The 27,235-nt window shown below is 59.5% G+C and overlaps 1 protein-coding gene and 1 non-coding gene across 10 annotated transcripts in view; both read right to left on the reverse strand.

Annotated features, from left to right (window-relative positions):
* Window positions 1-462: 462 nt before the first annotated feature.
* The window catches only part of TRPM2 (transient receptor potential cation channel subfamily M member 2), a 51,745-nt gene continuing 24,972 nt past the window's right edge, over window positions 463-27,235 (reverse strand). For 8 of the 9 annotated variants that reach the window (XM_045852518.1, XM_045852517.1, XM_045852523.1 and 5 more), the window contains exons 11-33: window positions 26,887-27,008; window positions 26,271-26,624; window positions 23,950-24,087; window positions 22,562-22,691; window positions 22,182-22,327; window positions 21,198-21,310; window positions 20,408-20,621; window positions 19,762-19,880; window positions 19,079-19,211; window positions 18,475-18,646; window positions 12,950-13,133; window positions 11,467-11,648; window positions 11,036-11,168; window positions 9,089-9,176; window positions 8,556-8,643; window positions 7,765-7,922; window positions 6,968-7,047; window positions 6,557-6,658; window positions 5,548-5,634; window positions 4,872-4,977; window positions 3,989-4,090; window positions 2,455-2,571; window positions 463-1,984 (exon numbers count right to left, since the gene is read on the reverse strand). In XM_045852518.1, the coding sequence (XP_045708474.1) occupies window positions 1,859-1,984; window positions 2,455-2,571; window positions 3,989-4,090; window positions 4,872-4,977; window positions 5,548-5,634; window positions 6,557-6,658; window positions 6,968-7,047; window positions 7,765-7,922; window positions 8,556-8,643; window positions 9,089-9,176; window positions 11,036-11,168; window positions 11,467-11,648; window positions 12,950-13,133; window positions 18,475-18,646; window positions 19,079-19,211; window positions 19,762-19,880; window positions 20,408-20,621; window positions 21,198-21,310; window positions 22,182-22,327; window positions 22,562-22,691; window positions 23,950-24,087; window positions 26,271-26,624; window positions 26,887-27,008 (3,194 nt within the window). In that variant the 3' untranslated portion in view covers window positions 463-1,858. Of the gene's footprint in view, window positions 1,985-2,454; window positions 2,572-3,988; window positions 4,091-4,871; window positions 4,978-5,547; window positions 5,635-6,556; window positions 6,659-6,967; window positions 7,048-7,764; window positions 7,923-8,555; window positions 8,644-9,088; window positions 9,177-11,035; window positions 11,169-11,466; window positions 11,649-12,949; window positions 13,134-18,474; window positions 18,647-19,078; window positions 19,212-19,761; window positions 19,881-20,407; window positions 20,622-21,197; window positions 21,311-22,181; window positions 22,328-22,561; window positions 22,692-23,949; window positions 24,088-26,270; window positions 26,625-26,886; window positions 27,009-27,235 lie in introns of those variants that run through there. The other variant, XM_045852524.1, reaches the window with a different exon arrangement.
* LOC123828130 lies at window positions 4,865-4,918 on the reverse strand. The gene has a single exon (XR_006787424.1). It is a non-coding gene; the product is annotated as a Z6 small nucleolar RNA (small nucleolar RNA).

The following is a 27,235-nucleotide window of genomic DNA, read 5'->3' on the forward strand; positions in this document are numbered from 1 at the left end:
CTTAGCATACGTGTTAGTGGTTCCTCTGCTGACCACGGAGCTCGCCCTGCACAGGTGGGCGTGCGTGCGCTGCGCCGAAAGTCCCCGTCCCTCCCACGGACGCCTGTGCTGAAGCCTGGGCTCCCGGTGTGGCTGTGTCTGAGCCGGCCCCTCAAAGGAAGCAGCTGACGCTAAATGAGGTCCTGAGAGGAGCCCTGAGGCGACAGGGGAGGGGTGCTTAGGAGAGGGGAGCACACGGAGGACAGGCCGCGTGAGGACACAGGACAGAGGCCTGGCCGGAAGCCAGCCCTGCTGGCAGCCTGACCCGGACGCCCGGCCCCCGGGGCCGTGAGAGAGCTGCTGTCTGTGGTCGGAGCCGTCCCGCCGGCCGCATTCGGTGACAGCAGCCGGGCCATACATGTGTCTGGGTTTCCGCAACTCATCTTCGAGAAGTTCTCTCAGAAAGGACATGTGAGTGACACGTTTTCTGTGTGGCTACAAGTCTAAAATGTCTTTATTGGGTGCAGCCGCTCAAACTCGAGTTTGGCTGGGTTTACGATGCTGGATAAAAAAACCAAGGCCTCACGGCGCCTGAGCGAGCGCCTGCAATGTTGGGGGAGCCAAGTCAGAGTGCCCAAGGGTGCTGAGTCAGAGCTTGGGGGGTGCTCACGGGAGAATGAAGAAGAGGGAGTGGGCCCTGATGGGTGTGGCTCAGTGGGTCAGGCATCATCCTGCAAAGTGAAAGGTCGCCAGTTCGATTCCCGGTCCGGGTGCGTGCCTGGTTTGCGGGCCAGGTCCCCGGTTTGAGGTGTGCTAGAGGCAACCAACTGATGTTTCTCTCTCTCTTTTTCCCTCCCTTCCCCTCTCCCCAAAAATAAATAAAATCTTTAAAAAAAATAAAGAAGAAGAGGGAGTGGGGTCGGGGGAACCGTGGGGAGCCAGCCGCAGGAGACGTCCTCAGGCCATGGGAAGCTTGGCTGCAGGCTGGCGGGCAGTTCGGTGGCCCCGACACAGCCCCTGACCACTGTGCATCTGTAACTTTATTGGCAGGACGCACAGAAGAGCTGGCCAGGTGGTATGGGACAGCGAATTTAATGTCAGGTTCAACAATATTCCTGGTCCTGATGCTCCTGGTGGTTTATGCTGATGGGTTGTGACTTGAGACTCTAAAGGGGGTGCCCCCTATCGGAGCCCACTGCCCACGCCTCCCTGCACTCACAGGGAGCGGGTGGAGGGAGAGCTGTGAGCAGGAGAGCCCCACCTCGGTGCCCGGGCCATGCGAAGGCAGGCGCGCTCCGCATCTCTGGGGAAGGCCTGCCCTCACCAGCCTCCTGCCCTTGCTCAGCCCCGACAGTGGCCTGGACTGTGAGCTGGGGTGCCATGGCGCCCGCCTCAGGCAAGGCGAAGGTCCGAGTCAGGTCCCAGTGGAGGCAGAGGCCTGAGGAGGGAGCCACAGGGGAACCCCAACTCTCCAAAGGACAGAGGCCCTGGGCCGACGCTCCTCTGGTCAGGGACACGCTGCTCATGTCGAAGGCCAAGGCCACCAAGAGGCTCCAGTCCCCCAGCTGGCGGGCGGCCAGCTGGGGAGAGGCAGTGATGGCTGGCGGGGTCCCAGTGGCCACCGCAACCCTGAGGAGATGCCAGGTGACCGGAACCAGCCCGTCCCCTGCCTGGGCTCCCTTCTCAGGGTGCCTTGCCGCCACCCTCTGGTTCACGAAATCGTCTGGCGGGCAACTCAAGTTGGCTGTGAGGGGTGGCAGATTCCCAAACCACACCACGCCGGGCCCCTTTGTCTGCCCGAGGTCCCCTTAGGCTGCGTCCTGTGCCACCTAAGTCTCCGAGGGGCCGGGGTCGGACCCGCCTTGCCTGAGCTCGCGGGTCAGTAGTAAGCCCCGAACAGAGCGGCCACCTTCTGGAGGATGGCCTTGTGGTTGGTGTACAGCGGGATGCGCTTGTCCACGACCTGCCATCGGATGGACATCCCTGGGTCGCTGGTGTGCAGGTGCTGCAAGGACAGAGGCACATCCTGACCCCGGAGCCACCGCACACCCGCCCAGACCCCTAGCATATCGCCACGCCCTCCCGTCCCTCTGGGCCTTGCTGTGGGTCTTGCCTGCGCTTTTACCACAAGGGAGCAAAACCCCTTCGGGCCCAGCTCGGAAAATGCCTGCGGAGCTCTGGAAACCCTCCCATGGGAACAGGGCAGGCACCTTAGTCTGAGGTGTCCTGTCCTGCAAATAACGCCCTGGGTTTGTTCCCTGGGACCTCGTGGTCCTAGTTCTGAAGTAGAGACATGCGAGATTGAGCTCATTTCAGGGGGCAGTATCCCATAAAGGTGTACAAACCGGCCTCCCCTGATGCAAGCTGCAGGCCCCAGGAGGACCCCATCTCAGGGGCCCTGGCCCAGCAGCCCACTCCCACCAAGCCCCGCATTGCCCCCTCCTGGGAGCCTCCCACCCAAGCCCTGCCCCTTACAGAGTTCAGCCGCTTCAGCTCCACGCTGCTCTGGTCTGGGAAGTGGATGCTGATGGCCTGCGTCTCGATCCAGGCATTGTCCGTGTTCCGAGGGTCATCCACGTAGCCTTTGTACACCTGGGAGGCAGCGCGGAGTGAGCCGGGCCAGTCCACCCAGTGGACCCTGAGCCCTGTTGGCTTCCTTCCAGAGCAAGGGACGTCACTGTCCCCAAGCTCTGTCCGCCCGGGGACACTCTGAGCACAGCTGCCCACGGCACCCAAGCCCGTGGCCTGGCTCTCTCCCTGACTGGGGCCCCAAGAGCTCACTCGGCTTCCCCTGGCCTGACATCAGGACCCACCTGGACGGTCCTGGAAGGGTTAAAAGTGACCGTGGGCCTTGAAAACATCAAGTAAATAAATGACAGTCGCCCAACACCAGAGGCTGCATGCTGTGCGACCCAGTTAGCAGAAATGCCCGGAACAGGCAAATGCAGAGACGGAGAGCAGACTGTGGTGCAGGGGCTGGAGGAGGGGGGCCGCTGAGGGGGCGCAGGGGCTCCCCTGGGGGGTGGAAATGTTGTGGAATTAGAGGTGACGGCCACACAGCACTGTCGGTGGGCTTCCTAAGTGCCCCCGAACCGTTTGCTTCGAAAGGGCTGGGTTTGTGCTGTTGGATATCACCCCAAAAAGTCCGCTGACTAGCTCACAAAGCGAGGGAAAGGGAGACGGCCGTGTCCCGGGGCGCAAACCAGGGCACGGGGGACAAGCCGCGGGGACCTGCGGGGTTCGCAGGTCAGAACTGCCCGGAGCGGCCGTCGCCTGTTTCACCCAGACAGGCGGCAGAAACAGGACCGGCGACAACGCAGAGGCCACCTAGAGGACTGTGTGAGCACGTCACAGGACAGAGTCCACATGGGCTACACAACGTTAGGTAGTTGTGAGAAAGAGCAGGGAGATTTGTGTACACGGACCTAAAAACAGGCCATCGCCAGCTCAGTGGAGAGGCCAGGTCCGCAGAAACGAGGCCGAGGCCGTATGGCCCTTTCTCGCGGCAGGTGCGGGCGCGCGCTCCGGTGCGGACAGGGCTGGGGTGGAGCCCGCCCAGGCGCACGAGAGCGCAAACAGGTGGCGTGTGCGTGTAGACGTGGCTTCGCTGTTCGCGTTCACCTGGCTGCCTACGGCTGTTCTCGCAAACACATGCTGCACGTGTGACCGAGAAAGGACTCGATACAGCAAACAGGCCCAGCAAAGGTGTGAGGACCCAGCTTCACATCCCCGACAGGCCTTGGAGAAGCCGGGGCGCTGATGTCCCCAGATCCCTCCGCCCTGGGACGCCCAGACGGTGAGGGTCCCCCATGAGTGAGGCAGCTGTGCTCAGGGAACAGGGGAGCTTGGGGAGGGAGGCCGCACACTAGGCTTGTCCCCTGACTTATAGCAAAGACACTCGGGACAGAAGGGGAAGGTGAGGAGGCCCCGCGTCCCCCTCCCTGATCATCCTGCAGCCCTCACGGCCAGAGCACCACAGGGCTCAGGACACACAGGAGGGCCACCCTACCTCTGTGCCCTGCTCCAGCAGGCTCTTGAAGGACGGCCAGAACTCTTTCTGAAGGACCTGCTTCAGCTTCCTGGGCAGCACCTCTCCAGGTTTCTGGGAGCCCTGAGCAGAGACGGAGGCAGAGGCAGGTCGGCCACCCTCCACTGGCCACCTGCCCGGCGCAGGCAGCCGGCCAGGCCCCCAGAGCCGCAGGCTGCCCAGCGTCTGGCAGCCCGACTGTCTCCAGGCCGCAGTGACATTGCCCAGAGCCCCCTGCCCACGTCAGCCTGCTCCACAGCAGGGGGTGGGGCCAGAGGCACAGCCCTGGAGGCGGGCAGGCGGCACCTGCGGCAGCCGTGTAGGGTAGCCGGCGCCCCGACCTCCACCGCCCCGGCCGCCATCGGGAGGGCGGGCTGTGTTTTCATCGCCTGTTTGCCTCCCTCAGATCGCTCAGCTCTGCTCCGAGGCCACCTGCCCCTGGACACGGCTCCTCCCCACCCGCCACCCATCTGGGAGACCCTGCTTGTTACCCAGAGTCCCTCACAACCCACGTCATGTCCGTTCTGCCTCGGCCACCTTGGGGACACCCTGTCCCCACCCCCAGCTGTGGTGGCAGGGCCTGCGTGGGCTCCGCAGACACCCCTCTGTGCCCAGTGCCCAGAGCTGGTCCCCCTCCCTTGGGGGCCTGGGGGGCGTGGCTGCAGGGGTCACGTGCAGAGCTGCTCAGCGCCCTGGAATCCGTTCCCGGGGCCTGAAGGCTGCGGCTCTGCCCGGCTTTGTCATTGAGAACCAGGGACAGAGTCCACGCTAGCTGGGGCAGAGGCCGCGGGTGGGGGCTGCTCAGTCGGTGGGTGGAACGGACGAAGGACCAAGGGGCGGGCGGATGGGTGGTCTGGCGGCTCACCCCTGGCAAGGCCCAGTGTTCTGAGAGGGCGCGCTTCACCACCAGCACTTCCAGCACTTTCTTAATGCTTCTCCGGCAGATGGCGCCATCCTGGTTCCTCCTCCACCTGCAGAGGGACTGGCTGGCACTCCCTTCCCCAGGCTCCGCGAGGGCCCCGCCCCCGGCCCCGCCCCCAGCCCCGCGGACCCACCCCCTGCCTTCGGGGCCCAGCCTCTCTCCGGTCCTGAGGGTCTGACCTGCTGCAGCCTGGATCCCTCAGGGGCGTCCTCCCTTCTCCCAGGACTGCTGGGAGGGCTAGAACAGCCAGCCTTCGGGAGAATACTTTTAGGGACCTGGCCAGTCCACATCTATGAGTCTTGCACAGCTTCAGTTTGTCCATGGTAGTGGGCCCAGGCCACTTTGTCCCTCCTCCCACGGGGCTGTAAGGGAGGGGGCCCCCAGGGAAGCGAGGGGAGCCTCTGTGGGGTGGGGGAACAGGCCCGGGTTTTTCCAGGGGGCAGGACACCCCTGCCTGTGTTTCGGGGTGTGTCATTGTACCCTGCTGCGACGCTGCCACCATGTACCAAGTAAGAGCTGTCCTCTGGGCTCTCTGGGCACGTGGGGAGGGGCCCAGAAGTGCGTCCCTATGGGGTGGGTGGGGGGGGTGACTGCTTGTCCTCACCCCTGGCGCACTCACCGAGTGACCACGGGCTGCAGTGTGTGGTTGGGTCCGAAGCGGCTGAGGCTCCCGCGGCCTCGCAGCCCCGTGCGGCCCATGGGGTTCCTGGGGCGAAAAGGGGTCGGCTCAGCCTGCCACCTGGCATTGGGAGGACCGGTCCTCGGGACCCCAGTGTGTGTGTGGGGGCAGGGGGGGGACAGGTGCTTTAGGTTTACCATGGGGGCGGCTGGATAAGAAAAGGGTGTCTTTGGGAGCAAGAGTCTGGCCCCACTGCAGGTGCATAAGGTGTCCAAGTGGCCTTCCTGTCCCCCCGGAGAGCACGGGGCGGACCCATCGTGCCACACAGCACAAGTGTGAGGTGGGCAGGGGCAGCGGGGGTCAGGGTGGAGCACCCAGAGGCATCCAATGCCTGTGGCCACAGACAAAGGAGTCACCAGCTTGGACCCCGCCTGGGGAGACCAGGCCCTGCACGTGGTCTCGACCCGGCTCCCCAGGCCAGGACGCTGGCACGGAGATGGAGGTTTCCCACCAGGCATGGCCGTCTCCTCCCCCGCACCCCCATCAGAAATAGCAAATTCTGGGCACCAGGGTGGATTCCTGCGAATTCTCCACTGACACAGGAGGAGGACATTCCTCACCCATGTCTGACTGCTCCCCCCAGCCCACGCATCTGGCTCATCCTCTAGATGCTGGCACACCTTCTCCAGGGCATTCCACAGAGGTCCCCCCGCGGCCTCCCCCCTCCATGCCCCTCGCCCTGCCTGCTCCTGGGGACTCTCCACATCCCTGGCCGTCTGTCAGCCTCCTCCGACTCTGGCAGTCCCCACCCCCGCCAGCCTCTTCCTCCTCCTCCTCCTCCTCAGGGGCCAGGAAGGAAGCCCCTTCCCCCCAGACGCCCCAGGCCGGGGCTGGGACGTGGTCAGGGCCTGCTGCCCAGTGTGTGGGGAGGAAACCTGACCCAGGAAGCAAAACCACGAAGGACCCAGAGAGGGCCGGGCTAGGTGGACGGGCCTGGGGCCGCACTCACAGAGGAAACTCGTCCCGAACCATGTAGATGCCGTGGTGGCTCTGGCGGTCTATGGATCCGTCCATAGCATTGAAGGTGATATTGAGCAGAGGGTCCAGGGTGCTGGGAGCAGACGGGGGGTCACGTCCAGATCAGAGAAGGTGGGGGCAGAGCCCTGCGATGCCCACACCTCGGAGAGGCACCGGCCAGAGGACAGGAGGGCCCCTCATAGGGTGGCAGGTGCCCCCGCCTCATGTCCCTTCCCAGCATCTCCCCAGCCTTTGGGGAGGGCGGGCCAACCCGTCCAGGCAGAAAGCAGGCCCACGCCCCAAGTGGGCTCCTGACAGTCACTCTGGAGCCCCCAGCCAGTCCCTCCCCCTCCCGCCCTGGTGCGTGAGACAGGGGAGGGGGGCTGAGAAGGAGCACACTCACTCTCCCGTGGGGTCCATCAGGTCCTTGTCCTTCCTGTCAGCCGAGTAGAAGGGCGGGTCATCATAGATGAGAAACTCTGTCTGCACGAAACAGTGGTCTCTCTTCAGGCTGTCCCTGCCCAAAGCTCAGGCCCAGGCCCCCCCATGCCCTCGGGCGGCTGCTGCTCCTCCTCCAAGTGCTCTCAGACCAGGCCCCTGGGGCCACCGCCCCCCCGAGGCGCACACGGCAGGTCTGAGCTGGGGCAGGCCCGAGGGGCGTGCCGCGTGGGGACCCGAGCCCCGGGGCTGGAGACGGAACCAGGTCCAGGGGAGTCTCCCCAGGCTGGGCAGGCGTCTAAGCTGGACTTGACTGGGGAGAAGGCAGTGGAAGCGACAGCCTGAATGCTCCGGAAAGGCGGAGACCAAGCCCAAGGGGTTGGGGCGGGCACGTCATCTGCGCCTGCCTCCCTCTCTCCCCGATGCCCGCACTGGCCTGGCACTCTGACAACCTGGCTGTGACCCTGCACTGGGCACGGTGGGACCCGGGACAGTGGGGCGACTAGAGGAGGCGGGGCAGCCGGTGCTCTCTGTGCGGATCAGAGGCCCAGGGAGCCCTGGGCTCAGGGCTCAGCTCCGCCACCTCCAGCTGTGTGGACCCGCGTGCCTCAGTTTCCTCGTCTGTCCGCTGTGTCACCATGAGGCTGCAGTGCGCTGACCCCCCTCGGTGCCGGCTGTGTCACGGGTCCGGGGCGGGACGGCTTTCCCCCAGAATGGTGGCCACCCCGGGCCGGCAGGAACTCAGCCAGGATGGGCACTCACCTCCCAGGGCACCTTCTCGTTGGGCACAGGGAAACGCACGACAGTGGAGTTGGGGTACAGGAGGTGCCGGGCGTTGATGTGGTAGGTGTCACCTAGGTCCTCCACCTTCTGCCCTCTGTCCAGCTCAGGGTCCTGCCCCTCCAAGACCTTCTGGGGTGCTGGGGACAGCCAGGAGAGCGTGGGCCAAGGCAGCCACACTCGGACACCTGGCCCACGGGCTGGGGTGTCCTCTACGGTCCTGATTTCCAAAGACGGGCTGCCTCGCCCTCCCCTAGCCCAGGTCCAACACCAGCCCTGAAGGGGCATCCTCCCACGGGGTCCCTGAGTGGACGGAGGTCTGGGGTCTGGCTGCGTCCCCCGAGCCGGCACCCGCCTGGCTCTGCAGCTACCAGCAGGGCTCTCGGTAACCAGCTGGACGCAGGGCCCTCAGGAAACCCGTCAATGAAAAAGGCCCCTCTGCTCCCCGGGGGCCACACGTTCCCAGGAGGCTTCCTCGTGCCCGGGTCCTGGCTGGTCACAATTCCAGGAACAGATCTGCTTTCTCTGGCCCAGTCCATGTGGCTGGGTCTCAGGTGCCTCCCGGGGCTGCCCCCTTTGCAGCAAGATGCACGGGAGGAGGGCGGGGCCCCCAGCCCAGCCAGACTTCCTCTCGGAAAGTCCGCCAGCCTGGTCAAGTCGGAGGGGAACTCAGCCGCACTTGGCACTCATGTGGCAGCCTCCTCCCGGCTCAGCAAGAGCCTGCCTCCCCCCCCCACAGGCCCTGGACTCAAAAGAACACAGTCCCCACTCACCGAGGATGGGGGCTCCTTCCTCCGAGCCAAAGCCACCATTTCTGAGGGCCTTCACGACCCAGTGCAATGCTCTGGTTGTCTGGGCCACCTGGAAGGGACGTCCCAAACCGGATTTTGTCCACGCCTGCCCCACCCGGAAGGTCTACCCCTCTGGCCGCCCACTCCTCGGGCTGCCTCAGATCACAAGGGCCCTGCCAAGAGCCATCGGCGAATCCCACAGCCCCTGCCAGGCTCCAGCATGGGGTCCCGCGGCAGCGGCCGAGTCAAAGGAGGCGCGAGTGTGTTCCTCAGGCCGGCCCCTACGCGGCCGCCTGGCAGTGCAGGGTGCGAGAGCTCTGCCTGGGAACTCCGGTGGAACTTTCTGGAGGACAGAGAAGGCGCCTCTCCCCATCGGGAACAGGTAGCTGACATTCCCACCTCCCTTCTCCACTGCGTCCCGGTGTGCTCTCTGTCAAAGCCACCGACCCGCAGAGGGGCCAGCCAGGCCCCTCGCATCTGTGCCGCAGAAACGCAGGCCCCGGCCCGAAACCCACCTGCTCCTCCAGGGAGGCCAGTCTCTGCTCCATGGAGCCCGAGCCCTTCAGGCGGTCCATTTCCAGCAGGTCCACCATGGTGTCCACCCTGAAAGAGCACACAGCTGAGCCCGGCAGGCCGGCCTTGGGCCTGGGCGGCGAGGAAACACGGCCCGTCTGACCCAGTGGCCCGGCTCCGCCGGCCTCGACTTCTGGCACCTTCCTCTTAGTCTGGAGTATCTGTAACACGCCTTTCCGTGCAGACCGAACACCGCCTGGTGCCCAAGGCAGGGCTCTCTCAGCCAGCAGATGCCCAGGCTCCCACCGCCACTCTGACCGCCCACGGGGCATCCTGGGCGGGAGAGGCAGGTGTGCGGTGCACAGGTACCTGACTCTCACCTGGATTGGTCACGAGCTCGGGACCCTAAGTCGCAAGCAGCAGAGCTATCTATCCCTGGGCACTGCTGGGGTGTGTGGGGAGGAGCGGCAGGGCTGTCATTTTGGGAAGGACAGCTCTGACTTTGTCTTATTTTGCTACGATGTGGACATTTCACCCAACTTTGGCCGGCTGCGTTTATGCGTAAAACAATTCCCGGCCCAGGATCCGCCCAGGATCCACCCAGACTCTCTCGTCCGTGTACGGCCAGGTGTCTTTGTCTCCTGCCTTCTACGGTGCCGACCATGAGACCGCTCCGTCATCACGTGGACCACCATTTCGGTCAGCGAGGGGGGCCGGGCCAGGCTGGGCTGCAGCCCACGTGGAGCGGTTATCCAGGGGACAGGAAGGCCACCACTGCGCCGAGGGCCCGGCAGTTAATTTCCGCCCTCGCTGTGTGTTGCTTCATTTCCCGAAAGCCACGTGACTGCTCTGTGCCCTGTCTCCAGCCAGCCTTGTGAATGTGCCGCTTGGCTGCTGCAGAGCAGGTGACAGAGTGCGTTTGGCCCACTGTGACTCCTCACGGTGACACGTAGGAACTGTCTTCATCTGCAGATGGAGCTTGCCCGAGATCCCACCCCGTCACCCACACACCCTGCAGCGTGGGTGCCGTGGGGCTGGTGCAGTGGGGCTGCCATGCTGCCTCTGGGCCTGGGACCCCTCGCCTACCCAGGAGAGAAGGTGCCCAGGCGGGGGCACCCTCGTCATCACTCGTGTGCAACAGTGACACAACCAGTGCTGACAGAGTGCCAGGCATGTCTCCAGCCCAGGAAGTGCTCATGCTTCACTGCATGCCCCCCTGTGTTCCGGAAGCAACTCCAGGTGATGGGTACCATGTCACAGATGAGCCAAGGGAGGCGAAGAGAGGCAGGTGCCCAGTCTCTAAGCAGAGGGAGGGAGTGCACGCTCTTGGCCACTCCCCCAGACACCCTCTCCACAGCCTGCAGGAACCTCTGTGTCAGGGACAGGGGCTGTCGTGACTACATGGCCCTGTGTCCCCTCCCTCCTCCTGGCCCACACAGTGAGACACAGACGGGTCGCAGGACCAACCCCTCCCCCGCTCCACTATCTGTGTCCAAGGCAGCCAGGTCTTTCCAGTGCCCACAGGGCTGAGGGTGGGATGGGGAGAAGGGAGCAGAGCGGTTGCTCCCCCAACACCGACCCCACACCCTGCAAGGGAGAGGGGCGGGAGGAACCGAGGGCTTGAACTTAGGACAGTGCCGAGTGGCCTGAGAGTCTGGACTGCCCACCCTCCCAGACAGGTGCCTCTGCCCCTCCGCCAGCCCGCCCCACCCCTGCCTTTCAGGGTCAGCCCCGCCCACACACAGGTGGCCTTCCCAAGACCCAGAGGGAGGGCTGTGGGTCACCGGAAGACACGGGCTGGTGTCAGTATAACTCCCAGGGGCTGTGGCATGGAGGTTTCCCATCCCAGGTGACCTGCTTCTGGGCCTCCCTCAGGGGGGCCTATGTGCCCATTATGTCTTGGAACCAGTGTCCCCTGACCCTGAGGGGGCTGCGCTGGCCTCCCATACCTGCTGCTAATGTCCTGGATCTTCTGCTCCGGCCTCTGCTTCTGCTGGTACTGTATGTTCTGCAGGTAGTTCTCCTTCAGGTAGATCTCCCAGGACAGGAGCGCTGCCTCCTCGTTCTTCTCCAGCTTGTTCTCTGTGTGGGGAGCAGATGGAGGGGCCCGAACTCTGCGTGAGGAGGGCAGGTGAGGGGGTCCCGGCCCCCTCGAGGGCCCTGCCCACAATCGTGCCCCCTGAGCGGCCAGCGGAGCCCACCCCATGCCCACCCCCAAGGGGGCGGGTGGGAGGTCAGTGGCCTGAACCACCTGCATTCTCTCCAAGCTGCCTGGATTCTAGAGGGAGCCACCCCCCACACACACACCCCAAACCCACATCTAGTCCCCAGGACTGCTGAGGACACACACACTCCGGAGGCAGGGGAGGGCTCAGCTTACTGAGCTGCTTGTGCCGCTTGGCCGGGATCTTCAGGATGACCCTCTTGATGAAGAGGTGCAGGTGGCTGAGGAGGATGAAGGGGGGTGGGGCCGGGGGCCGGCCGTGGTACTCCTCGATCAGGTCGTGCCGCTGGAACTTCCAGATCTGGTCCGTGTGCTCCTGGACCTGCTGGAACGTGTAGCTGGTGGGGAGGCAAGGGGCACGCCAGTTACACGAGAATGACGAGACGCAGGGCAACGAGAAGCAGCGGGGACGGCGACGCCCCCTTTCACCGCTCGGGAGTCTGGGCGATGGCCCGCAGACGGCCGACACACACCTCCCGGGAGGGGGGTTCTAGAAGCAGAAAAAGGCAGCTGACTAGCCGGACTCGGAATACCACAGGGAGAAGGAAGAAAGAAAGCACGCCCAGATGTCAGAGTTTGTTTGTGAACCTCGTTGGTGATACCATCATGCAGACGTCTGTGGGGAGCTTAGACGCTGCCCCGGAGTTGAACTCCAAAAACAGCTCATCAGCTGAACCTGACAAAGAGGAGGGCCGCGTCTTCAACAGGCAGACAAGTGTGTTCCCTGCACGTCTGTAGTCTGGTGGGTGGACCCTGGCGGGGGCGAGTCTGAGAGGGAAGGGGTGCTCGAGGGCTGGCCAGCAGGGCGGGCACACCCGTGCTCTGCTTGCTGCGGGGACAGCCCTTGCCTGCCGGTCCCCTCCGGCCTCTATCTCGGTTTCGGCCCACGGTCAGCATCTGTCCCATGGAGCGGAAAGTGACGACCTCAGCAACTTAGCTGATGAAAGCGGAAGAGAAAGAGAAACCTGCCCAAACTGGGAACTGACAGACTTTCACAAGGGTCTGAGAGCAGCATTTTCACTAAGTGCTGACGGGCATTCCGCGGCACCCGCAAAGGCCTCAGCCAGGCCGCTGGCCGCCCAGCCCGGCCCCTCCCCCGAGACGTGGGAGGCCAGCACTGAAAGCTGCCCCTCCGGCTCTCGGTGCAGGAGCACAAACAGCCTGCAAAGCAGTGTCCCCTCCAAGAGGACAGGGGCCGAGTGTGGCTAAGCGTGCCCCCCAAGAGCCCTGTGTGCACACCCTGCTGCCCCCCCCACATGGGGCTGTGCTCCCGCCCCTCCAGGGGGGCTGACCTCTGCGAGGCACCTGGAGGTTCCCTGACCATGAACCTGGAGTCCACCCCCTACAGCCCCACTGACCCCAGGAGCAGGGAGGAGTGAGACTTTGCCCTCCCCAGCCCCCCGTGGCCCCCTGCATCGTGGCCCACGGGCTGGAATGACCAGCACTGCCGGTCACCCAGCAGCAGTGCCCTGGACACAGCAGTGACCAGGGAGAGGGGCCAGCACCTTGCAGCCAGGCTTGAACGAGGCGCCTCAGGGCCCCTGGTCTTGGGTCCCGGGCTCAGGCTCCACCCGCACCGTGGCTGGTGACGGCAGGAGGGCGGCGGCCTAGGCGAGCCCCCACCCCCCACGGCACTCACTTGAACATGGCGATGAGCAGGTTGAGCAGCAGGATGTTGGTGAAGAGCAGGTACAGGCAGAGCAGGATGACGGTCAGCCACTCGGGGAAGATGGGCTGGTGGTGGGTGGAGTCGCTCTCGGGGCACTTGGGCTTGTAGGGGTCGGTGCCATTGGGGCTGCACTGGTCCAGGCTGAAGTTCACGCCTAGCACGGGGTGAGGCGGGGAACAAGACAAAGCATGCAGTCACGGGGCCTGGACGCCCGCACACCTGGGCGGCCTCAGCTGTCGGCCCAGCCCCGAAGAAAGCCCAGAGAGACGCCATCGACACCCGAGCATCCTCTGAGGGCAGGAAGTGTGGCTGCCAAGGGAAGCCCTAAGAGCCGTCGGGTTCTCCGGGCCGGCACGTGCCCCTGCCCAGGACCCAGCCGTCCCCACCAGCCATTTCCTGGGCCCCAGATCGGGGCCAGCTCCAGGAGGGCTACTGTCACCGTCATCGCTAACCCACAGGTCCCAACCTGGAGAGGCCCACGCAGTGGGGGAGAAGTCAAAAGGAGGAAATTAACACGTAGTGAAAAGAGGAGACACGAGGAAACAGTAACTCAGAGGCGATGGACTGGCAGACGGAGCAGGTCACTGCCAAGCGAGTACAGCCCCTTGCTGGTGACGGAGTGGAGGGTGCATGACAGAACACAAATATCCACTCAGCTGGGGCGTGAGGGAATCTCCACAGAACATACGGAGTTGTGAATGGTTCACTCTGGGACACGGGATTAGGGACCACATCTTCCTTTACCTTGAATTCTAAAAATTTTCAGCCCTGGCTGACGTAGCTCAGTGGATTGAGCTCGGGCTGTGAACCAAAGTGTCGCAGGTTCGATTCCCAGTTAGGGTACATGCCTGGGTTGCAGGCCATGACCCCCAGCAACCACACATTGATGTTTCTCTCTATCTCCCTCCCTTCCCTCTCTAAAAATAAATAAATCAAATCTTTAAAAAAATTTTTTCAACAATGAGTATGTTCTGGCTCATAATCAAATATATTTTTGAAAGTGTTACTAATTTTCTTAGATAGAAGCCCACTATAAGAGTTATAAAGAACTATATTACAAAGAACTCAAATTAATAACGTAACCTTCCGCCTTAGCAAACTAAAAAGAGAAAAGCAAAGTAAATTCAAAACAAGCAGAAGGAAGTAATAAAGATCAGAATGCAAATAAATACAATAAAATATTTTTTAAAAAAACAAAGGAAATGAAGAAAACCAAAATCTGGTTCTTGAAAATGATCAACGAAATTAAAGTCCTTTATCTATACTGACCGAAGACAAAAAAGAAGCAGGTCAATTACTAGAATCATGAACAAAAGAGAGGACATTACTACCCCTCTTACAAAAATAAAAAGAACTGCCCCAGCTGGCGTAGCTCAGTGGATTGAGCGTGGGCTGTGAACCAAAGTGTCGCAGGTTCAATTCCCAGCCAGGGTACATGCCTGGGTTGCAGGCCATAACCCCCCAGCAACCGCACATTGATGTTTCTCTCTCTCTATCTCCCTCCCTTCCTTCTCTAAAAATAAATAAAATCTTTGAAAAAAATAAAAATAAAAAGAACTGTAAGAATATTACAAAGAACTAAGAAATTAGATAACTTAGAAAAATGCACAAATTCCTAGAAAGACATAAACTACGAAAAGTGACTGAAAAAGAAATAAGAAAATGCAAACAGACCTGTAACAAGTACAAAGATTGAATTACTCATTTTAAAACTTCACACAAAGAAAAGTTCAGGCCCAGATGGCTTCAATGATGAATCCCACCACATATTTAAAGAAGAATTAAAACCAACCTTTCAAAAACTTTTCCAAACTACAAAAAAAGGAGGGAATACTTCCTAAGTCACTCCATGAGGCCAGCATCACCGGATCCCAAGAGAAGACAGAACATCACAGGAAATCCACAGACCAATGTCCTTTGTGAGTAGAAAGGCAAAAACTGCCAACGACACACTAGAGAACGGAGGCCAGAAACATACAGAGAGAACTGTACACCGTGACCAGGTGAGATACATCCCAGGAAGGCAGAGTGGGTGTAACACCTGACAATCAATTACTACATACACTACAGTAACAGCGTAAAGAACAGAAGCCATACGAGCATGTCGACAGATGCAGAACAAGCACTTGACAAAAATCTAACAGCCTTTCATAATGAAACCACGCCAGAGACCAGGAACAGAAGGGAACTTCTTCGACCAGATAAAGGATGTGTACAGAAAACCCACTGCTGGTGTCACACGCAGTCATGAAAGACTGGAACTTCCCACCTCCAACCTCCGGAACAAGATAAAGAGATTTGTTCTCAGTACTTCTTCATTGTACCAGAGATTCTAGCAGGATAATTCAGCAAGAAAAATAAAAGGCATCCAGATTGGGAAGGGACAAGGAGAAGTATCTCTATTTGCAGATGATGTGGTCTTCTGTAGCGCAAATCCCAAGGAGTCCACTCAACCATCTGGCTAGAGCTAACAAAAACAATGGCAAGGATTCAGGATACAAGATCAATATATAAAATATAGCACATTTCTATACACTAGCAATAAATACTCCAAAACCAAATTAATACAATAATTCTCCTTATTATAGTATGAAAAGAATACTTAGGAATAAATTTAATAAAAGTAGTACAATTTGTACACTGAAAACTATAAAATGTTATTGAAAGAAATTAAAGACATAAATAAATGGAAAGACATTCCATGTTCACAATCAAAATCCTAGATGCTGCCCTGGCTGGTGTGGCTCGGTGGATTGAGCACTGGCCTGCGAACCAAAGGGTCACTGGTTGGATTCCCAGTCAGGGCACATGTCTGGGTTGCGGGCCAGGTCCCCAGTAGGGGGCATTCAAGAGGCAACCACACACTGATGTTTCTCTCCTTCACTTTCTCCCTCCCTTTCCCCTCTCTATAAATAAATAAATGCAATCTTTTTTTAAACCTTTTTTTAAAGATTTTATTTATTTTTTAGAGATGGAAGGGAGGGAGGAAAGGAGAGAAACATCCATGTGCGGTTGCTGGGGTCATGGCCTACAACCCAGGCATGTACCCTGACTGGGAATCGAACCCACGACACTTTGGTTCGCAGCCTGCGCTCAATCCACTGAGCTACGCCAGTCAGGGCAAATAAATGCAATCTTTTAAAAAAAATCCTAGATGCCTTTTTTTTTTTTTAAGGAAATTGATCCGCTAATCTAAAACCTCATTGTGGATCCAAGGGACCCAGAGGCTAAAACAATCTTGAAAAAGAAGAAAGTGGACAGCCCTGGCTGGTGTGGCTCAGTGGATTGAGCACAGGCCTGTGAACCAAAGGGTCGTTGGCTCAACCCCCAGTCAGGGCACATGTCTGGGTTGCGGGCCAGGTCCCCAGTTGGGGGCATGTGAGGAGCAACCACACACTGATGTTTCTTTTTCTCTCTCTCTCCTTCAGTTTCCCTCTCCCTAAAAAATAATAAAATAAATAAATAAAATCTTTTTTTAAAAAAGTGATTATTCTTTTAAAAAAGAAGAAGAAGAATAAGAAGGACTCGGACTTCCTGATTTTAAAACTTACTACAAAGCGACAGTAACCATGACAGTGTGGGGCTGACACGGGGACAGACGCACAGATCAGTGGGACAGAAGGAAGGGCCCAGGGACAAACCCTTTCATTGATGGTCGATTGATTTATAACAAATCGATTGATTTATAACAAAGACCCCAAGACATTCCAAAAGGAAAAAAAAAAATCTTTTCAACAAATATCCAGATATAACTGAACATTTACACACAAAACAACACTATACACACACAAAAATTAAGTAGATCAAAGGCCCAAAGTAAGAGCTAAAGCTATAAAGCTTTGAGAATAACCACATAGCATAAATCTTCATGACCTGGGCTGGGCAATGGGTTTTAGATACGGCACCAAAAGCACGAATGATAAGAGATTAATGATTTGAACTTCATCAATATAAAAACTTTTGTGCTGCAAAGGACAACATAAAGAAAGTGAAAAGACACCCCACAGAATGGCAACATTATTATTCACAAATCATCTATGTGCTGAGGGACTGGCACCCCCATGCAAAGAACTCTTACAACTCAATAAAAAGACAAATCACCCACGGGGAAAAAAGGGCAAAGGTTAGGAATAGACATTTCCCCAAAGATACAGAAACAGCTCCGTAAGTACAGGAAGCGGTGCTCAGCATCATCAGTCAGCAGGGAAATGCAAAAACGAAGCCACACCTCACGCCCGCCGGGCTAGAATCAAAAAAAGCCAGTGAGTAACAAGTGCCTGCGAAGATGAGGGGGAGTCGGAACCCTCGGGCACTGCTGGTGGGAGAGAAACGGTGCAGCCGCTGTGGACGGCAGTGCGGCGGTTTCTCGGAAAGTTAAACGTGTAGCCACCATGCAAGCCGGCGGTTTCACTGGTAGCTACACATCGAGGAGAAATAAAAACATGTCCATACAAACCCTCATAAATACCTGTTCACAGCTACGTTGTTCAGAGTAGCCAAAAAGTGGAAACAGCTCAAAGGTTCACCCACTTAGGAAGAAACAAAACGCGGTCCATCCACACAATGGAATATTATTTAGTCACAGAAATGGAATGAAACGCCAGGACAGGCTACAACATGGACACTCTCGAAAACATTAACTCAGGACAAGGAAGAAACAGAAGACTACACATGACATTACCCACTGTGGATGCCGGGTCCACAGCAGACATTCTACAGGGATGGAAAGTGGGTCGGAGGTTGCCTGTGGCTGAGTGGAGGGGGCGCTGGGGAGTGACTGGTTGCTAATTTGTATGGGCTGTCTCTGGGGGGCGAAGCAAATGCTCTAAAGTTAGATTCTAAATGTTAGATTCTAAAATTAGTACAGAAAGAAAAAACTCAGTGTGCCAAAAAAGTGTTCTCTCCATCTAGGAAAGGAGGAAGTTATTTCTGACAGGGGTGGAAGAGAAGCTACAGGGTGGCACTCCAGTTGGGGAGGGTGGGTCGCTGATGCCCCAGGGCCCCAGGCCACACCCTCGGCCCACCTGCATCTCAGCCGAAGCTGTGTGAGGACCTCAGCTCAGCACCTGTCCCCACCCCAGCTGACGCCTTCCCCCCTCAAGTGGACAGTGTGAGCCCCTGCCTCCTCCTTTCCCGGGGGAGACTCCAGGAGTTCCCGTACCGGGGCGGTGCTGAGCAGGTGGGGACATGCCCCCCACTCCTCATCCCCTTGTCCCCTGGGCTCACGGTGCCCCTGCCGGAGTGGGACCTCCCTTCCCACGGTTGTCAGGACCTTGTCCTGCCCTGGCTGGCATGGCTCAGTGGATTGAGTGCGGGCTGCGAACCAAAGTGTCGCAGGTTCAATTCCCAGTCAGGGCACATGCCTGGGTTGCAGGCCACAGCCCTCAGCAACCGCACATTGATGTTTCTCTCTCTCTCTCTCTCTCCCTCCCTTCCCTCTCTAAAAATGAATAGATAAATCTTAAAAAAAAAAAAAAAAAGGGACCTCCTCCTACCGTCGATGTAGGTCGGCATCTGCCCGAAGATGGTGAGGTACGACTGGTACACGACCCCCCGGAAGATCCAGTCCACCCGGCTCTCGTTGTGGATGAGGATGGCCTGCTTGGCCACCCCGAAGGACACCACCCACACAGCCAACAGGAAGAGGAAAAAGAAGACATCCTTCATCTGCAGAGACAAGGCGGCACCGGCTGCAGCCACGCACACACCGTGCCGTCCTGACCACAGGAGGACCCCACCCTCCGGGCCCTGCCTGTGCACTCTGCAGTGGGGGGACAGTGGCTGACACCCACACTGCAGATGCTCAGCTCTGGGGCTGCCCCCATGTCCTGATCCCCTGCACACCCCACAATGGGTACAAGGGGTTGGATGTCACTGTGACCCACAGAGGGGAACATTGGAGCTGTCACGGGGATCAGGAATGTTCTGTGGAGATCAAGGAAGGCTGCCTGGAAGAGGTGACATACAGGAAAAGACCCAAGACAGACATGCCAGGAGGTGAGGGCCCAGGGGCAAAGCAGACGCGTGGGAACCTAGGGGTGTGCTTAAGCCCCGGAGCTCCTCACCTGCACCTGGCCTCAGGGCTCCTCATCCCCTTACCATCCGCTTCACGATGATTATCTTGGGCCCCAGCGTCTTGCTGACGGTAAATATGTGCATCAGCCGGAGGCAGAACATGATGAAATCCAGAGAGAGTACGATGCGGCCGGGGTACAGCAGTGCCGGGATCAGCCTGGCTCGGGGCAGAGGCAGGCAGCTCAGCTTGCCGCCTCTGTGTCCCCTGTCCCCAGCCACCGGCTCCCCTGCCCAAGCCCACGGGTGGCCCCTGGAGGCAAAGAGCTCTGGCCACTTCTGGGCCCTGACACACTAAAAACTGGGTGTGAGCTCAAGGGCAGAGACTCTGATAGGGGTGTGGGGAGAGCAGTCTCCAGAAAGTTCTAGAAGCTTAGGCTCGGGCAGGTAACCAGGCTGTGCAGGCATCCTGGGGCAGGAGGCTGGGCAGGGTCCCTCGAGCTTCGTGGAGAAAGGGGACCATGGCAGGGTGGCAGGCATGCTCGGCCTTGATGGGCAGTGGAGAGCCAGGGCCCTGGTGGGACGGACCCACCACCCATGCACGTGGACAGCCATCCTCCGCTCTCCCCACAGTCCCCCGGGTGGGCAGGGTCGGCCACTGGACAGATGACAGACTCATTCAGAGGCAGCCGAGCCCACAAAGGTGACCGCCTCTGACCCCAGTCCCGAGCCCGCCCCTGTGGGTGCCACATGGGGGGAGGGCCGCTCACCTGCAGGTCAGTCCTGCTACGAAGAGCAGGATGGCGGCAATGTCCAGTTTATTCCAGAAGTCGCTGAAGTACAGGACCGCCATCTTCGCCAGCCCGCACTCATCGGGGTCGTAGAGGAGCTGTGAGAGGGTGTGTCAGGCGAGGCCTGGCCCCCTGGCACACTCATCTTACCCGCAGTAACACGCTCTCCCCTTCCTGGAGAGCAGGCTAGCTGGGGAGGGGGTGGACTCTCACCGCCCCCCCCCGCCCCCAGCTCCTGGGCAGGAGGTGTCACCAAGCTCCTCAGGCTGCCCTGCCCTCAGCCCTGCCCAATATGCCAGTGAGTGTGTTGGGGAAGCCTCCTCCCCACTGTCAGAATCAGCTCACCCTGGCTTCCTGCAGCAGCTCCAGGGGGAGGGGGAGACCCCCAGGGTGACCACGGAGCCCGGCTGCAGGGGGCCATGGGGAGGGGAGGGCCGAGGAGGGGCCGGCAGATGGGGTGATGGCACCGCCTGGCCTGCAGCTCCAGGTCCCAACGGGGGTGGTGTTTACGGAGCGTGAGCAAAGTGGGCCGAGGGGCACGTGAGACAGCGACGGAGCCCGCGGCCCGTGGGAGGGGACCAGTAGACCAGGGGCCCCCGGGACTGCAGGGACAGGTGGGACGTACCTGCCGCAGCTCCTCGCAGACCAGGGAGAAGAGCCAGAGGTAGATGAGGTGCTCGCACCAGGAGGGCGAGGGCTGGAAGTCCACCATGAGCACGTAGGCGAAGAGGCAGAGGAAGGAGAAGTAGGACAGGATGTTCAGGTGGAAGATGACCACGGGCGCGTTAAAGAAGGCGCGGACCCGGGCCAGGCCTCGCAGCGCCTGCGGCCGCCTGTCCCTGCGGTGACAGTGAGGCCGTGAGGGGCCTGGCAGCCTGGGGACCTCGGCCACCTCAGGGACCCCAGGACCGGGCCATGTGCTGGGGGTGGGGGGTCTCGCAGGTGCTCACACCATGCAGCAGGGAGGGAGGATGTCCCCCTGTGGCCCTGCACATGCAGCCATTAACAGAGGGGCCCCGCCAGACGCCCTGCAGAGCTTGGACCCCCAAAGCGCCTGCAGCTTGGTTCCATTAGGGCTGCAACACATCCTCATCCCACCCAGGTGCTCAGGGCAGGTGGATGCTTGGAGACAGTAAATGCTCAGGCAGGGTGGGTGCTTTGCACAGGGGGGCACCCTTCCCTCTGCCTTATTCCCACATGCATCCCAGCCATTCTAGGATCCCGTCATAGCCCTGAGGATGCGTGCACCCTGCCCCCGGTGGGGGCGCTTGGGATCGAAGGTCCCGAACCCCAGGCCCAGCCCACAGCCCCACAGCCCCACAGCCCCACAGCCCCACAGCCCCACAGCCCCACAGCCCCGCAGCCCCGCAGCCCCGCAGCCTGGGCCGCCCTGCAGCCCTGCAGCCAGGCGGCACCTGAAGGAGATGAGGCCGGTGGAGAGCAGCGGGAAGGCCAGCATGCACAGGATCACCCGCCAGAGCCCGTTGTCCACGGAGAGCTGGCCCCACCACACCTTGGTCAGAAAGGCCTGAGGACAGAGGGGGCCAGTTTCAGGATGGGGGCCCCTCCCCCCCGACTCTGACCTCAGACTCCCTGCGCCCCACCCCTCAGGGTGAGTGACTCCACAGGCTCAGGCGCAGCACTCTCTGGGTCCCCAACCATGCGATGCTGTGGGTGGCACAGGGCGGGCCCCAGCACCTGCCAGCTGAGGAGAGGCTCCAGATGGGCCAGGCCGGCTCTCCCAGAGGTAAGCGGGGAGAGGCGGGGCCTGTACCTGGGCTTCCAGCTCCAAGGTTCCTCCTCCCTGGTTCTCACCAGCCGGCCCCTCTGAGCACTGGGTGTACGTGTGTGGGTGGGGTGGCGACAGGACTCCCCCCACCGCATGCCCAGGCCCCCACACAGCACGGCACATGATGATGCTCTGGGGACATGGTGACGGCACGAGGCCATGCTCAAGGGGACGCCGGTGTTCTGAGGGCACCCACCGAATGCCAGGCCTCCGGCGCTCGCGGAGGAGCTCCCTGCTCTCGGGGCTCCGCCCTTTGCCACCTGTCCCTCCTGAGGCCTCAGGTTGTGGCACTGATGCCCGGCTCCTGGGGCCTCCAGGGGGGCCGCCAGGGCTCCCAAGTGGGAACACCCCATATGGAGGTGACCAATGACCTTCACAACCCACCCCCCACTCTCAGTCAGCGTCAGTTTCCTCTTCTGTCACAGGGAGTCACAGGGAGGAAGGAGGGTCTACGGGGTCTACGGCACGTGACCAGTGGGCCAGGCACCGTCCCTGGGTCCCCGAGGGACCTGAGACGCGTGCACGTGGGTGCCCTCCATGTGAGTGGGGGCTGCGTTCCCCGACAGCACCACAGGCAGCTGTTTCTGGAAGCAGGCCCTCAGGAGGTCACCTGGATGCCCCCGTGGGAGACAAACTTCATGTCCTTGGCCTCCAGGGCCAGCTGCAGGCAGGTGGTCTTCCCCCAGGCCTCCGACACGCGGATGAGCAGTTTCTGCGCTCTCTCCTCGTCCTTCCGGTAGCACTCGGTGAAGACCCCTGATGGAGGGGGGGGTCTGTGTCACAGCAGCAGGGTCACCACCGCCACCATGGGGACAGTGTCAGAGAGCGGCCCCCTCAGGGGGCACGGCCTGGGCAGGAGTGGGGTTGAGATTGGGACGAGGACCGCAAGGTGACACAGAGTGACATTGAGGGGCTGAGACCTGGGATGAGGGCCCCAGGGTGACACACAGAGCTGGGCGTGGCCGCAGGCCACGGCCCCGGAGAGCTCACCGATGGCCCTGTGCTCAAACTGGTCAGCGAGCGCCAGCATCTCCTCGGAGCTGTCCGTGTCCTCCTCCTCCTTGGAGAGCTCCTTGAGGATCTTGCTGCAGGCCAAGGCCGCGGCAATGCAGTCCTGGCTCTGGAGCCCGGGGAACCACAGTGAGGATCTGCACGTCCGCCCTGGGAACCCCACACACACTGCCAAAGGGCGGTAAAGGCAGAGGCCCCGGGACAGCATGGGCCGCTGGCTGTAACTTGCTGTGGCTCCTGACTATACGGACCACTTGTGCCATCCAAGTGGATGCATAAGCCCTTATGGGGCCCAGGCTCCTGCACTGGCCAGCGGGAGCAGTCTGCTTGCCAGGAGGCCTGCTTGCCCACCCAGAACACAGACGGGACACAGCGTTGCTAGCACAGTCTTGCCAGCACAAGGTCCAGAGCTCCCAGGGCATCTGGTCAACCCCAGGTGTGGGGCTGCGGGTCAGAGAGCAGCCAATGGGGAGAAACAGGGCCAGACCTATGCAAGTCTCTGCCTGGGGTCAGGGCTCCCTGCCTCAGTGGCACCGCAAGTCCCGGGCACCAGAGGGAGACTAAGAAAATCTCAAGGAAGGCTCTCCGAGCAAAGCCCGGCAGAGCTGAGCCTTAAAAGCAGCACTGGCCCAGCACGAGCGGCCCGTGTCAGAGCCCAGAAGTCTGTGTTCGTCCTTGCATCCCCTGAGCCACACGGAGCAACCAAGGCCACAGGCCAGGCCCAGCCACTGACCCTCCCTGCACCCTGGGAGAGGGAGAACCTCCTGGAACCACCACCAATTCCACGCTGCCAGTGACACTGGGGAGGAAGCCAACTCCTCGAGAGCAATGTGGAAATTGCAAGGCCCAAAAAGCAGGGGCTCACTGAGAAAAAGTATATAAAATTTTACTTTCCTTTTAAGAATACAATCAGCTCAAACCAGGCTCAGGGCAGGGGCATGGTGGCCCACTCCCATCTAAGGAACAGAGGGCCTCCATTGAGATCCACCATGGCCAATGGAGAGAGACCCAGCCCTGCCAGGGATGGAGCCTGCCCTGAAGTCCCTACTGGACAGGAACGCCACAGCTCGTGTGCTGACCCCCAGAACCCACGTGGGCCATGGAGGATGGCTCCTCCCGGCCAGCCTCCTCCCTGCATGGAACTGCAGGAGTGTGTGCGGCTCACCTTCCAAAAAAGTATTTTCTTGCTTATAGCCAAGCCCTTTGTTCTCAACACTGAGCACCCTGAGTCCCTGCAGGTGTCGTGATGTCCGCTGCCCTCCCTCCATGGCCATGCGCCACCCCGCCTGCTGCCGGTTCTGGGCTTGCTGGCCAGGCTCGCTGCTGGAGCCCTGTCACCATGGTCACAGAACCACGTGTCTGGTTACCTGAGCCCAGATGATTTCTGCCAGCTCGTGGCGGTTCTGGACAATGGCCCAAATGAGAAGATCGCGGACCGGGTCCATGGTGAAAGTGACGTGGCCTGATGAGCGTTTGTAGAGGGATCGGAGACTCACTCCCTGCACCTGGTGAGCAGCGGACAGTCAGAGCCCCCGCCCAGGTCCCTGCTGGCATCAGATTCCCCGTGGGGCCTGGGGCGGGGAAGGGCCTAAGCACAGCCCAGCCCTTCACCTCTGTCCCTGAAGGGTGAGCCCTGTGACCTGCATTTGCAACCACACCTTAGATGGTTCTCCTGAACAGGGGGGTTCCAACACCATCCTTCTGGACACACAGAGAAACATCCAGAAAGTGGGATACCAACCAACTCCTGCAGTAACATTTGCAGATCTGATCACACTCCAGGCAGCTCAAGATTCCTCCGTCTTATCAGATGGGAGCAAAGCCTTTTTGTACGAAGAGGAATTCTAACACAGAGTCCGTGAACAGATGCATGGCTGTGAGCTCCTCAGAAAGCTACACAGTTTCTCCCACAGAAAATGTCCTGCTGAACAGACACTGAGGCGCCACGTGAACGGGAGGGCACCAGGGCTGCAGACACACTCAGCCTACATGGCGACATAAGAACCCAGGGGTCCTGGCCGACCAGTAAGGAAACACAGACTCAGACAACCTGGAAGCAAATCTCAGAGGTAGAGAACACATTTCCCATCTCACACACAAAACTGCACTTTCCTTAAGTGGTTTTGAAAATTTCCTGAAGGCTTGTCTGTATAAAAAATGAGTTTATCTTCTTAAATGGCAGTCACGGGTAAGTGTGAGCTTCCATTTCGGACCCTCTTTAAGTGCCTTCCAACTGGGCATCTGAAATCCATCGGAGTCAAGAGGAGCAGAGTGTGAATGTAAAACTGAGGTACAACCATGTCTCTCTCAGGGGCCAGGCACAGCTTGCCCGGGACAATGAACAGGTTTGAAAGCCTGAAAGAAGTAGGTCATCTTCTGGCAGGAAAAAAAAAAAAAAAACAAAACCCCACGTGATCTTAGAACATACAGAAAACCTAAACAAAGAAATCATCAGGAAAGAAACTGAGAGAGTTATCAGAGCTACTACCCAAAAAGGCACCGGGCCCCGATGGACTCACAGGGGAGTCTGCTGAGCTTGTAAGAAGCAGTGAATCCCAGCCACACAAACTGTTCCAGAGCAGAGAAAGAAGGAAGGCTTCTCAGTGGGTTTTACAAGACTGATGTAAAATTGGTACCAGAACCTGACAAAGACAGCCCCAAAATAAAACTACAATCAAAGCCTTAACCAGTCTGATGCAAAAACACTGAACATACTGGCAACAAAATCCAGCATCATATTAAACACATCTTACACTGCAATCAAGTCGAGATTCAAAACAACAAGAAAAACATTTTACTACCAGGAAATCTATTAAAATAATTCTCCAAAACTAAAGAGCAGTTCAACTTCCCAAAGGGAAACCAACAAATCCAGCATTGAGATTTCACTTGTAGAACCTTAATGAATCAGGAGACAAACACTCCCTCATGCATATACCAGCATCGTGCTTAACACAGACACCGCGGGATTCCCATCCAGTAGGGAAGAGACTAGAAGCACCCTCTCCCATGGCTGCAACACACACGCCGGGCGCCTCCCGCAGACACGGCTGGAATATTCTGACCCGACTACATGAAAACTAACTACACCTGTTGAGTAGGACTGGGGGTACAGGGCACAGTGGGGGTCATCTTCCTTGTATAACCTTTTATAGCACTCTAAGTTTTCAGAAGGAGAATTATGCTGAATTATGTCCCTCCCCAAATTCACACGTTGCAGCCCCAGCCCCCAGTGTGACTGTGTTTGGAGACAGGTCTCTAAGGAGGCGGTTAGGGGTAAATGAGGCTGTATGCATGGGGCCCCGACCCGACAGGAAGACAGTCCTTCTAAGAAGAGGAAGCAGCACAGAGCCCTCTCTCCCTGCGTGGTGCAAGCAGAGGAAAGCCTGCCCGCCTGCCAGCCCAGAAGGAAAGCCTTCTTGAGACCAGCCCCACGGGCACTGTGGTCTCAGGCCTCCAGGCTCCAGAGCTGTGGAGAATAAGCTGCATCTGCTGGGCTTTGTTATGGTGGCTGAGCAGACAATGGCAGGAAGTATATTTCTTTTCTAATAAAAATATAAACTAAAAATTTTTTTAGAAGACCCCAGGGATACGGCAGTGGAAGGTGAGGCTCTCGGGGCTGCCCTGGGGGGTAGTGGGGATGAGGTGGGGTGCAGGGAGGGGGGGGCCCCCCGTCACCAGCACGCACGTTGATCTTGATGTGGGGCACGGGCAGCAGGAGCCTCGGCCGGTCGCTGGAGCGGGGCCGGGGGTAGAGTGGCTGCGTGAAGTCGCCCAGCAGCTCCCGCAGCACCTGGGCCACGTGGTGCATCTGCACGGCGGGCACCGGGGGCGTGTAGGCCGCGCGCTCGGGCTCCTCCGCCAGCACCTTCTGCAGCTTGCAGTGGAACAGGCAGGAGGGGTCCAGGTTCTTGTACAGGTAGAGCAGGGTGTCCCAGGTGACGAACTCCTTCAGCCGCAGCCCATTCTCCAGGAAGAGCTTCACGAACTCGGGCTTGTTGGAGATGAGGGCGGCCGTCATCATGGGGTGTAGCTCTGAAGGCTGAAAGAGAGCACCATGGGGGGCTGCACCGCGCCACCGCCTCCCGGATCCTGGCCTCGGCGCCCTTGCCTGGGGACAACTGCTGTCTCCACTTCAGCGAGGGGGAACCTTGGCCAGCCCACCCTCCACCGAGGGAAGGGCTGGATTTCGACGGAGGCCATCCTGCAGGGCCCACCCTGCTCCTAGGGCACAACCTGTGTGGGCCCAGCACCCCCACCCCCACCCCCCCACTGCCCCCCCAGGGCAGCCCCGAGAGCCACACCTTCCACTGCCGCTCGTCCGTGAAGATCTCGCTCCGGGCGATGTCCACGCGATTCCACGCCACTGCCAGCTTCAGCTGGTGGTCCCAGTTCTCGTGGCCAAAGTGGTCGTGGCTCCGAGAGGCTGCGGGTAAGAATGGAGCATCTTGGGCTTCAACATGCAGCTCCAGACTATTGTTGGTCCACATCTCTGCTGTCTATCAAAGCCAGAGGGGCGGGGCTTGTCCCCGGCCTCAGCCTCCCAGTGCTTTTCATTAAGTTCCGGGCTGAGCTGCAAAGTCCCCCCCACGCCACGTCTTTATCAAAGCTTTTCCCTCCCATGTTAGAATCAGGGGGTCTTGGTCACCATTC

Source organism: Phyllostomus hastatus, unplaced genomic scaffold (assembly GCF_019186645.2).
Source record: "Phyllostomus hastatus isolate PE091 unplaced genomic scaffold, TTU_PhHast_1.1 phas_contig_948, whole genome shotgun sequence".
Taxonomy (NCBI): Eukaryota; Metazoa; Chordata; class Mammalia; order Chiroptera; family Phyllostomidae; genus Phyllostomus; species Phyllostomus hastatus.